This window comes from Belonocnema kinseyi, chromosome 6, assembly GCF_010883055.1.
Source record: "Belonocnema kinseyi isolate 2016_QV_RU_SX_M_011 chromosome 6, B_treatae_v1, whole genome shotgun sequence".
NCBI classification, from domain to species: domain Eukaryota; kingdom Metazoa; phylum Arthropoda; class Insecta; order Hymenoptera; family Cynipidae; genus Belonocnema; species Belonocnema kinseyi.
In genome coordinates, this window is record NC_046662.1 from 116325037 (window position 1) to 116337915 (window position 12879).

General features: G+C 30.1%; 1 protein-coding gene across 6 annotated transcripts in view; it reads right to left on the reverse strand.

Moving 5' to 3' along the window:
- Window positions 1-12879, reverse strand: part of LOC117174752 (dihydrofolate reductase) — a 352741-nt gene that overhangs the window by 183222 nt on the left and 156640 nt on the right. For 5 of the 6 annotated variants that reach the window (XM_033364099.1, XM_033364101.1, XM_033364100.1 and 2 more), the window contains one exon: window positions 902-1039. In XM_033364099.1, coding sequence (XP_033219990.1) covers window positions 902-1039 — 138 coding nt within the window. Of the gene's footprint in view, window positions 1-901; window positions 1040-2325; window positions 3302-3423; window positions 3606-12879 lie in introns of those variants that run through there. The other variant, XR_004467354.1, reaches the window with a different exon arrangement.

The window sequence follows — 12879 nt, forward strand, 5'->3', positions numbered from 1 at the left end:
AACTTCCAGTTACATGAGTGGAAAGAACTTCCAATACATGTACTTTAATTTTACTGCATGTAATTTAATTTTCAGTTACATGCATGGAAGAAACTTTCAATACATTGACATTAATTTTGATGCATGTGCTTTAATTTTCAGTTAGATAAGGCAAGAGGAAAAAATTAGAGGTGGTGCCAGCGACTGGCGCTTTTACCCTATGGGTGACAATTTTTTAAATTGCTTGTAATTAAGTATTGGTGTATAAATACAGTGTTTTAAAATCATTACGTGTAATAATCCATAATATTAAAAAAAATTTAGCAAACACTGAAAAATGTTAAGTGCGATTAGGCCAACTACTTTATTAGTAAAAACCTTCTATAACTATTTACTAGCTGATGTAAATTATTGGATTGTTTAAACAATACAAGTTTTAGTGTAATTACAGCATCTAATAAGAAATTCATAGCAACTGTATACTGATGAATTATAATTGGACCTACTAATACTTTTGTTATTCAGTGCAAGATTTTGTATTGCATATTTAAGTCCTAAAATAAAATCTGGAATTAAGAATATTATTTTATTACACAATAATGTTATAACGTAATAATAAAGAGGCCGTGGCTATGTGTACCGAAATTTCGTTCAAATAGCCGTATTTTTTAAGTCCAACTATTTACATTTTAACATTTGATAAATGATATTTTGTAGTATTATATTATATGTTGTATAATTCTATTTACGATTCGCTTTTCGACTATGCGTTGAGGATATAAAATCAAGAGTAAGCAGTTAACGTCTTTGGAACCACAAACATAGATATTTATTATAAAAATACAAATTTTTATAAATTGAATTTAAAAAACTTAAATAAATATCTTAATAAATAAGAAGTAATTCATGTAAAACGACTTACTTAGGGATTCTACATTCGTCAAAAAAGTGAGGAAGAGCCTGTGCTAAATTAAAAACTGTCGTATCGAACGGCCTCTGAAGACGTTTCTTTTTCTCTGCTCTTTTTGATCCCATTTTTAGATGGATTTTCAAGAAGAATCTGAAATACATAATGAATATTATATTTTTTATATTTAGTTATAAGTAATATTTCTCTTTTCATACATGATTAAAGTGATATATTTAAATTAAGAGGGCTCGGAACTGCTCAAACTTTAAAAATGCCAAAATAGTGTCAAAAAAGTAAACCAAAAGTAACAATAATGTGGCAAAAAGTAACCAAAAAAATAGATTTTTATTTAAAAAAGACAAAGTTTCTACTTATATTATAAATTTTTAACAGAAAAAATGTATGTTCAAGACAGTAGTTCGAATTTAACAAAATGGTTAAATTTTTCTGACCAAAAAGATGAATTATTAATAAAAAATGTAATAGTTGATATAATAATGAAACAAGATTTTAATTTAATGTAAAATATGATAGATTATTTTCAACAAAATATAACAAATTTTTTCAGTTTTCAAGCCGAAAAGACTAATTTTCACGGAACATTTGGATTTTCCACCAGTACTGTAGAATCTTCAAACGAAAAAGACGAATTTTTGAGAAAATAAGTACATTTCTAACCAAAAAGATACAATTGCAATTTTTATTAGGATTAATAATAACTCAATTGATAGCCATTTTTATACATTTAACATAAAAACTAATTATTATTTTATTGTTGTTCCCTAATTTTTCCGACTCTAAAGTACCAAATTTATGGACATTTTTGAATTTTTATTTTTTACACAACCCTGAATCAAAAATTGGTTTTAGCTGTTTACTTAAATTGTGGTCTTGCATAATAAATCCAATTCATTGAACTATAACATAAAAATCATATTTGTGCTTTTTGTACCTTTGAAGAAATTCCAATCATTTCTCGGCTTCTGGTGGGTGAGCATATCCAAATACGTAGTACATTATAAAGTTTAGTAAAATTCCTCGCAATGCATCGTTGCAAAAGATTAAAATCTTCCTTTCAAATACAACTATGAAATTTACAGTTGCATCGTAAAGAGAAGTCCCGGCAAAAGAGTCATTAAAAAAGAGCCTTATTCAAAGTTTAGTAATCTCCACATGATAAATATAACATTTTTCGAATTATCATGAACTAAATAAATTTACAGCTAAAAGGAACAAATTGTCATTTTTTAAAGTAATTTGAAAATACAACAAAATATCAACACCTATTATGATCAGAAGAGGATAATTGGTTTCAGGACTGTTTAGGACTTCTGTGTCAGTTTAGTCGATCTGTTAAAATGGAAATAAAACATAAGATTTCGTGTCCTGAATAAATTAACTTAATAAGTTAAAATTTTTCTTTAAACTGCACTTACTGGAACAACTTTATATAAGAAGCTTTCTTTTTCTTGGAAGTACAAAAGCAGTAGTGGAAATACGACTAAGATTTTTGGTATTTTATCCTTTCTGATGTCCAGGTACTTTTAAGCGTCAGCAAAGATTCGGTTTACTTCTTCTTCATGCTCCGACATGTTGGCAGAAATTTTAAAGAATAGTCAAATCGTCTTACATTTTTTTTTCTAAGGAATCATTCCAAGTGTCACAGACATTTTTTTCCAACAGCCTCAAAGCGTGTTGAATTAAAAATTCAGCTATTTTTAAAAATGGCCATTCAGTTAAGATATCTGCCAAATTTCTGTCTTGAGCATTAATGATACCCCTTTGAGTAGGGTATGTATCATTCATGAAATTACTGATTTTCTTTACGTGCCTGCTATCAGCAACATAACTGTATAATTCCACCAGACGGAGCCTTTTCTCTTCCAGCATCTCTGAAGTTTCAACTGACTGTGGAGCATAATCTGCACAACCATATGAACCTTGTCGTCGTGAAATCGACTCTTCTTGTTCCCAAGTCTCCTGTTCTTCATCATCACTATCTAGAGATTCTTGACGATTATCAGTTGATGGCTTCGATTTTTTTACGGTTGTTTGTTCCTTCGTTGCGGTTATCTTATGCTGAACACAGTTACAAATTTTACTTCGAAGCGTTTCTATTCCATCGCTCCATTCTTCATTGCCAATTCTGTCAATAAATGTGTCCGGATATTTATTGCAAAGCATTTTTGCAAATTTCATGGCTGTCGATCGTCTCGATTCTGCAAAATTCAGATTGTTCACTGTTGGTGAATCGTTACGAAATCTTGATTCTGAAAACGAGGGCTCAACAAAATCTTCTGGAATTATTTTTAAGAGAAGATTATCTTCTTTTTTTATTTCCACGAGATTCCTCTACAATTCCAATAAAACTTCATCATCTTCGATTTCTGCTCTACTGCTGGACTCCACAATCTAGGTTGAATATGATTATAAATAAGATTTAATTATTTGTATACACCGCTTCTTCCTGTTGCTTGTTCAATCAACGTCAAATGCAAAAAACTTACATTACAATTATTAAACTGAAATCATACCTTATAAAAATTGTCAGGAAGTTTAAACCTTCTTATGGCATTACTTATTATTGCTGATATACTGTCAGCTTTTACAACGATTCTTTTTGAATCATCAGGCAACTCAACTGTGAATAGAGGCATTCTGCCTGCTGAAATAATAAAATTGTAGCTCACAAGGAAAACCGAAGATTAAGAGTGGCCACTGAAAATATAAGAAAAATTCTCGATCATTTGAAGTTATTTTCTGATTTTAAAAAACAATTCCGGCTATTTAAGCTTATAAATTCAAGACTTTGCAAGTGAAAATTTTGTATTTCTAAGTATTTCAAGGAACGAATTATAAATTTACATATTCCAGGCGAACATCTCCTGAATTTCAAAATTACATTATTTTTGAGTAACAACATTTGAAATCTTAAATGGCAAACGTATGGACAGATTTTGACGTTAAAATATTTTAAAATATATATTTTAAGCTCAAAGTTTTACAATTTCAAGTACTCAAAACTGTGCAATTCGGACTCGAAATATAAATATTTTCTTAAATTACAATATACAGTGAGTGACTTATTTCTTCTTTATTCATAATGTGTCCCCTAAGGGTTTACACGACTTTCATCTTTCCGCTTATATCTATATTTTTTTACAATCTTATCCTTTCTATATATACAATTATTTGCAACTATTTACATAAAGTCTTATATCTAGTTCCTTATCTCTATTTCCTGCGATAGCGCAATTTATGACTTATTAGCAAACGAGTAAGCAAGCGAACGAAAACAAGAGTGCAAGTCAAAGAGAGAGCATAAGAACGCAAACGCATCTTAGTGTACTTAACTTTTACCATCCTTACAATCTTCACGCTTCTAATCTAAGCGACTTCTGTTTCCTTTCACTTTTGTATACCTCCATTTGACTTTTTTCACATGCATTCTTTCATTCTCTCTCATTCGCTCCTCTAGCACGCTGCAACTCCTTCACTCATTTTTCTAATTGGATTCTTTCAGAACACTGAAGAAAAGTTATAAGGAATGAATAACGAATCCATATTTCGACTTCACACATTACATATGTCCTAACTGATAAACATGCAAGGGTTTATAATCCAACACAAGATTCAATGGATGGCATTTGTACCCTATGGTCCGACCTAATTTGAAACAACGTAGGTGAGGAATAAATTCATTTTCCAGAATCTCGAAAACAGCAAAACCTTTGTTATCTTCACAAAGAGGGAACATGCATATTTTTGCTATAACCACGTTATATTGATATCTCTCTTGGCCAATTACCAAAGAGCTTCCCTTCTTGTAGGTCGTACCTTTTATTATAACTTTTCTGCATTCTTCAATATTCCCTGGTAAGTTGGCTAGCCTTATAACAGTTTGAATATTTTCGCTTGTAAAGGTTGATTTCAAAATCATTAGCATCATCCGTCTGAATTTCGAATCGAGCAACAGCTCCTAATCGCAGGTAACTCTGAAAGAGTTCGTGTTTTTCAGTCAGTGACTTTGTGACGTTGATAAAGTTAAGCATGTATCGGATCGTTCGCTTAAAAAATCTAGGTTTGCTCTCAAACCGTATTGTCCAAACTTTGATTAGAGGATCAAACTGCAGAATTATCTCGGCATAATGACGTGCGTAATGGTGCTTCGGCCGAAGTTTCTGATTTGGGAAAAGTGTTTTTCTTAGTTTGAGGTATTCACAAATTGTTACCTCGAGATATGGCAAACAAGATTTATGAATGGTTGGCGAACAAAATATTTTAACGATTTTAGTCAATAAAATAAAGCAAAGTCACACTTCTTCGTAAACATCCCCTATTCTGTCTTCAATGAGAGGAGGAAAAACTTTTAAGAAGGTCCAAATCTGACATGCTCCTCCAGATATTTTATTACTTTAATCAGTAATTAGGCAAGACTTATCTTGTTTATCTTCTTCAGAGTAATTAAAGTCGGTAATTCGCTTAATTAAGTCACTAAGCGTAAACCACTTTTTGGTGACGAAGTAATCAATACAAAGTTTCCGATCGAAGGTAACAATTCCCTCGAATAGGTCATGGCCGATGCAAGGAGGGAGTCCTTGTGCACATACATGGTAGTACTTCAGTTGGTTGAAAACGGAGTTAAATTTAATTCCCTTGTAGCTGTTAGACGTTCCAACTTCTTTGAGATCTTCTTTATATGAATTTATTGTCCTTGTCGCATACGCCTTCGATTCTACATCCTCGCTGTGAAATTCATTTCTCGTTACAAAACAATATCTGCAGAAATATTCTACCGTGTTAAAATTCTCCGCGAATCCACCTAATCCATGACTTCCTAGATTATCACCAGTGATGCATATAAGTTCACCCTTAGGCTTTTCTTTATAAATTTGGACTCCTTCATCTTCAATTATTTGTAGATCTTCTATAACTTTACCATACACTTTTTTGTGATCAAAATCTTTCTCCTTACAAAGTGCCACAAGTTTAATAGTATTTACATGAGAGCGAAGATATTCAGGTATATTTCATAGAACCATATAAATAGCAAGTATTTTATGTTTTTTTAGCAGCTCCAATGGGATTCACGACTTCAAAAGAATCTTAGTAGAGAATAATTTTAAGAGCGTCAGGATTTTCTTGGAAAATTTTTTTTTTGTAAACAGTTCCATCCAAAATTTTTTTAAAAATTTGTTCATCCCGAATTTCGTGTTAGTTTAATTCAATTAAAATTGATTTATCTAGAGAACAAGCTTCTAATGTTTCCTGGATAGGTACGTATTGGAAAGTGCTGTTTTTGTCTTTATCAATCTCTACTGTAATATCTGTATATCCTTGTCAAAGGATACTTTCAATATATCTTCGATTTTTTCTGGCAGAAGATTTTCTTCTAGTAATCGTTCTGTTAAATTATTTCTGATAATACCCAAACTTTCATCTTGAAGTTTGTTTAATTTAGTTACTATGTCCTGAATTGTTGTAGCAGGGAGTAAAAACTCAGTCTCTAATTTTTAAAAAATTGAGCAATGTTTTGCAGGAATGATTCATCGTTATTCGTGAAATTGTTTTTTTTTTTAGAATCTGTAACTGTTGCTGGTTCTTTATTTGAGTGAATTTGCATCTCATCTCCTTTCTCCTTGCTCGGACCTTCTTTATAAATATTTAAATTTACGCGTCCAGTTTCTAAAGATTCTGGAGCAATTATTTGTATTTTCTGACAGCGGATTTTATGTATTTTTGACAAATGACCTGTGAAAGATTTTAAAATTAGAATATTTCCTCTGATAGCGACGATATGGGCATGTGACTTTTTCTTTTTGTTCGATGTGATATTTTAAATGTTTTAAAAGTTGAGGATAGTTATCGAATTCTTTTCGGCATATTTCTACAGTGCACAAATATTTTGCTTCTTTGTTCACAGCAGTTGGAATGGGATGAATTATTCGTTCTTTAGAAGAGATTCCATGTACTCTAAAGACATGTTTTGTTAAGTTACCTTCCACTTTAAAGAATTTAATGCATTTGTTAAAACTACAATAGAAGTTGCGTGTGACATTTCTGTGAAACTTGTGATGGTCCAAATGCAACCTTAAGCTACCCGCCTTAAATTTGCAAAAACAGCAGTCAAACATCCTAATCTGTAAAATATATTTATCAATGGCTTCCAAAATTTTTGCAAACATTTGTTTTTTAAAACTTATTTTATTTTTTTTATTAATTAGAAGACACAATAAAAATTTAGATTACTTTCAAAATGAATGTTTTTAAAAGTCTGTTTGGAGACTGGCAATTGAGAACTAGATGACCAAAATTTTTCCAAAAATGATTTAATTGCATAAAGATTCTTAAAAAGAAACATTTGTTACAGAATTTTTTCAAAATATCTTTTTTTGTCTGAAAATTTAGCGTCGTTGTTTCTTGAAATTAGTATAGTTAAAAAAAGTTTCGTATTTACATTAAATCTTGATTTGTTCAAAACAGAATCATTTTTTCTTGCATCAAACATTTTTTACCATCATTCAGCATTCACGTATTTCGGGAACTTTTCTTTATTTTGGTAAAAAGTTCAAACATTCAATTTTTAGTCGCTATGGAAACAAAATTTTTTAAACATGTGAAATTCTAACCTCAACAATTTTTATTTTTATTTTAACTATAGAAGTCACTGGCGGCTGATATTAAATGGACGATATGAAGAATCACATAGGTTGGATTTTCCGGAGTATGGAATTTCATGGGCGAAGATTTGGATAAATAAGCGACGCCGAGTCTTACTCCAGTATCGTAGGCTATACTTGAATTATCAACTAAAACAGATTAAGTTTCAACCAGTTCCATTCTAACCCAAAATATTTTGATTTTCTACGAAAAAACGATTCTTTCAAAAAACAGGGTAGCCTTTTTATTTGAAGGAAAAATACCTGGTCAATTCCCGGTTGTTTCCTAGTCACCAAGTATTTTTAACGGTAAATGATATTTAAAAAATCAAACATTATATTTAAAAATTTATCCATTCGAAGTAATAAAAACTGAATTGTAAATAAAAGCACTCAAAGTGAAACTTTTGAATTTTAAACTTTGAGAATTTAAGTCTAAAAGTTGTTTCATGCAACAATTTTGTATTCAAATGATCAATAATTTACACGTAAAAAATCGAAGCTGCTAACACTTTTCAACTGAAAATTTTTTAATTAAATGCAGTTAAACTGCTAAATCCAAAATTTTTAAGTTTAATAAACTGTACAGTTCAAGGATTTAAATTAAAAAATTTAAATCGACATTATTATTTTTAATGCTCTAAATTGAAGAATCAATCAATAAATTAAAAAACTCTCAATTCGACGTGCCCAAATGACGAGGTGCCATCTCGGTAGGACGTAATAAGAAGGTGCCATCTCGGATGGGGAAACACGGAAGCTTAACAATCACATAAGAATAGTATTGGGAACACCAACGCCCTCTGATGTAGGGAACCTTTTTATTTGGATCTGCCGAGATGGCACCTTATCATTTGGACACGTTGAATTGTACCATTTAAAGCAATTTCAAATTCTAATTTCAGTTCAAAATAGTTTAAAAATTGAAAATTCCCTGTTAAGATCCCCAATTTTAATTATTTTCGAAAAAGTGCCTCTTCAAATCCAGAATTTTAATTCTTTTCGAAAATTCTCCATTTCAAACCATTGTGGGAATTCGATTTTCTATAGAATTCCTTGTTTCAATTCATAATTTAAATTTTTCGAAGATGCCTCGTTTCAACCCAGAATTATAATTTTGTTTCAAAAATTCATTTTTCGATTCAAAGTTCAAAGATTCCGTTCCAAAAATTTAAATCGACATTATCATGTTTAATGATCTAAATTGAAGAATCAATGAATGAATTTAAAAATCTTTAAAATTGTACTATTTTAAGCAATTTTCTTTTCAAATTTCGGCTCAGAATTGATTAAAAATGGAAAATTCCCTGTTTAAGCCCCAATTATAATTCTTTTCGAAAAAGTGCCTGTTCCAATTTATAATAATTATTTTTTTCAAATATATTCAGTTTCAACTTAGAACTAGAATTCATTTTTTCTAAACATTCGCTGTTCCAGCTCGGAATAAATGTAAATTTTTATATTCCCATTTTCAAGACAATTTATAATTCTTTTGGATAAGTACCAGTTTCAACTCAGAATTGGTTGAAATATTACAACTACCTGCCTTATCTCAGAATTAGAATTCTTTGAAAAAATTTCATGTTCTAATTCAGAATTTTGTTTATTTTTGAAATTTTTACATCTACATGCTGTTTTACATTTTGTTAAAATTTTTTTTTTAATTCTGCTAAATTAAAGTAATCTTTTTAAAATCTTTCACATTTATTTTTGAAAATTTTGCAAATCTTTATAAATCTTCTTAAATATTCTCTTAAAAGTAGTTTATTTCAACAAAAAAACATTTTAAATTTTCCCAGAAAATGTTTTTTATTCTTTAAATATCTCTACAACTTACTCCAATTTTATATCACAATAAAAGGTGTTAAACTGTTATTTAGACATTGAAATTCAACAATTTAACTTACAAATTGAATTTGGTTAAATGGAACAATTAAAATTGTAACATTGAAAGTTTAGGCTCTTTTAGTTATTAATATTTAATTTATAATTACTGATTTCAAATTAACAGTCAGATATTTCTAAATATAAAGTAAAATAAACTAGTTAAAAAAAGTTTCAATATTGCGTTCAGGTTTTTTTAATTAATAAGACTTTTTAATTAGAACAGTTTGACTTGTTGCATTAAAATCTGGACATTTTAAAATTTTAATCTGATTCCGAATCGTCTTGTTCAATCAATTATTATTATTTACTTTTAAAATCTTAAAGTACAATTCCAATTGAAAAAAATTTATTTATTTATTTTCAGAATTGATTAACTAAAACTGTTTTGATCGAAAATCTTAGATTTTAAAGCTTGAAAATTAAAAATCTAACATGGAAAATTTTCAAAGTGAAAGGTTTTTGAATTAGGCATTCTAAACTGAATGATATCATGATTAAAAAAGATCAAAGTTAAGCTAATTATTTAAAAAAACGGTTAAATTAAAAGTGGAAAGGATTATTTCTTCAACAAAATTTAGAAAATTCCCGGTCAAAAAATAAATTCACGGTAATTTCCCGGTTCTTCCCGGTCTTAAAAATTCCTGATTTGCCAGTCCAGCGGCCACCCTGCACAAAATACGTCAATTTTCAACCGAATAATTAAATCTTTATCAATACATATTAGTACTACAGTAATACACATTAGTCTTAACTACGCCAAAAAGATTTATTTTCAACAAAATAATTCGATTTTAAACCAAATAATGAAATTTCTAACTAAGAATTATGAAGAATTTTCAGATTCCTCGTTTCCCTTGTCCGAAAATAATAAGAGATTTCTTAAAAATTTGTACAATAGGCGACTTACCGTGTCATTTTTAACAATCAGATGTGATAACTGGTAAGTATTCTGTGTAGACAATCTCAATTATTCAGCCTTGACCGCTACAAGCTTAGTGGAGTTCGTCTACTCCAGATATACTTTGTGTCACGTAACCACTACTTCTAGCGCGCATTATTCAAAATGTGGGAAAAAAATTGCCTCAAAAATGATAGAAAAATGACAACAATTCTTTTTTATGACTATACTGAACTATAGTTTGCATTATATAACTTGTTCTGCTTCTCCACGTACGTAAGGGTCATTCCATGTCAGATTTACCACTAAAATTTAAATTCACTCAAAGTTATATTTTTCTTGATTTTAACACAAAAATAGAAGACATGTTTTTTTTCTTTTCAATATGATATGTGAAATGCACAAGTTATAATTATTTGAACTTTCAGAATCTAATGAAGATCACTTTTTTGAAATGCTCAAAAGTAACAATTATTTATTCATTAGAAACTGGATGTTTTATAATGAAGTTCATAATTGTTCATACTTTGACTGTGTAATATGCGAAAAATAATAATTATTTATCCGGGAAACATGCAAAAATGTTAAACAAATTGCATTTACAAAAAAAAGGTATTTCTGAAATGAAACTTTTTCCTATGTAATTTTGCAATATACTTCAGAGAGTATCTCACGAAAATTTCAGAGTGGACCGTCAATAAGTTTTTCAGATATAACAAATAATGTAGAGCCGTGTTACTTTGAGCGCAAGCTGCTGCATCGTCTTACCCAGTCTACCACAAGCATGTAAAGTCGAGTTCGTTAATTTACGTAATCGTGGATATTTTCCCAAAGGCTTCCAGTCAATCAACTTTGAATGAGAGCCAGCTATAGTTTTTTTTCAAATTCTGTTAAATAAATTATGTTTACCAAATTCGTTATATGCATAAAAAATGTTTTTATTATTATCAAAAGAACAATAATTCGTATAAGCTGTAGTATTGTGAAGGAAAATATTTCTATACAGCACCTTAAAATCGTTAGATACGAATTTCCTTATCTATTTCGATTTTCGTTTCAAAGCTCGCTTTGATACATTTTTTGAAAAGCTAACATATTCAAAACTAGGACAAGAAGAGTAAATTTTCACTTTTAATTGGTGATTTTGCACGGATTCGATGTAATGTAACTTTTGTGTCCCCTTTACTGTTACACGGTAAAAAAAATTGAGCTGTGATAGGGATATTATTCCTTATTATAGCTTAATATTTAGCCGAAAACGAACGAAGGAATTTATAAAGATCCCTGGATCAACGAAAATGAATATCCTTGACCATTTTCCATATACCAGGGATATCGTATAGTCAAACCCTAATAAGTATAGCTTTAATAGGGATATTAAGAATAGGTGTCTGAAGCAATTATCGGAAGAGCGCCGGAGCATTATGGAAACACGAAATAAAATGGCGACGGTCTAATCGGGAGCAGTGACAGTTGAGATTTACTTTGGACAATTAAACGCTTTTTACCACTTAAAATGTGCGCGAATGTTAATATTAAATGGAGTTTATGATGCAGTAATAATAATTTACATTTGTTTCGATTGTAGGCGAAAACTATATTGAAATATCAAGAAACGCGATAGAAACAACAAACTTGACCACCAAATGCATTACACGGATTTCAGGGAAATTCATTTTCGCGATACCACACGAAAGTTTGGCTACTGTAAGTTAATATATTTCTATAACAACTAAATTTTTTACTAATCTGAAGATAATACAATTATACATAATCTGTCGAAAATAATAAACTTTCGAACTTAACAATTTTGTCCAAATTACTGATTTACGAGAACAATTTACATAAAGTAACTAAATGTTTAACTCTTCTAATTAAACGTTTTACCTAATCCAAGCTTACACTTTTTTTGAGTTTAATATATTCTCGATTCACTCGTTCGCCTCAAGAATTTTTTTTCCGTGTACGCAATTTTCAAATCGAACTTTTAAAAATTCAGCAGCTGCTTCATAATCTCGTTCATTTTTTAAAATCACCGATATGTTAGAAAAACACCCGTCATTCTTTGCCCATTCAAACAATTCCAATGCCGAACTTATTTGACTATCTGCACTCATTTGTAGACTTGCTCTTCGTGCTTTTCTTTTCAGAGCCCCATCTGCTCCGTCACAAGGGCCTTTCCCATGTGCGGTGGCTTGACACGACTGAGTCGTGTATTTTACAGTCCGAAATAAAAACCAAAGTCTTGTGCTGAATTGAACCATCATTTTTGAAATAGAAAACTATTGGGAAAATTGTTGCCTGGTCGTTATTTCAATGAATACCAGGGACAGCATTTTGGATAACAAACGCATAATTTTCTGCAAAACCACAAATTACAAGACATTGCTCATCTTGCAAAAATTTTTTTTACATTTTTGTAACAAGTTGCCTGTTTATTCGCAATAAAAGAATGAATAAGGAATGCTTTACCGGATTCGCAAAAGTTTTGAATGAATTGTTCAGTTGAAACTGTTAAAGATTGTTTAGTTGTTCTAGGTTGTGAA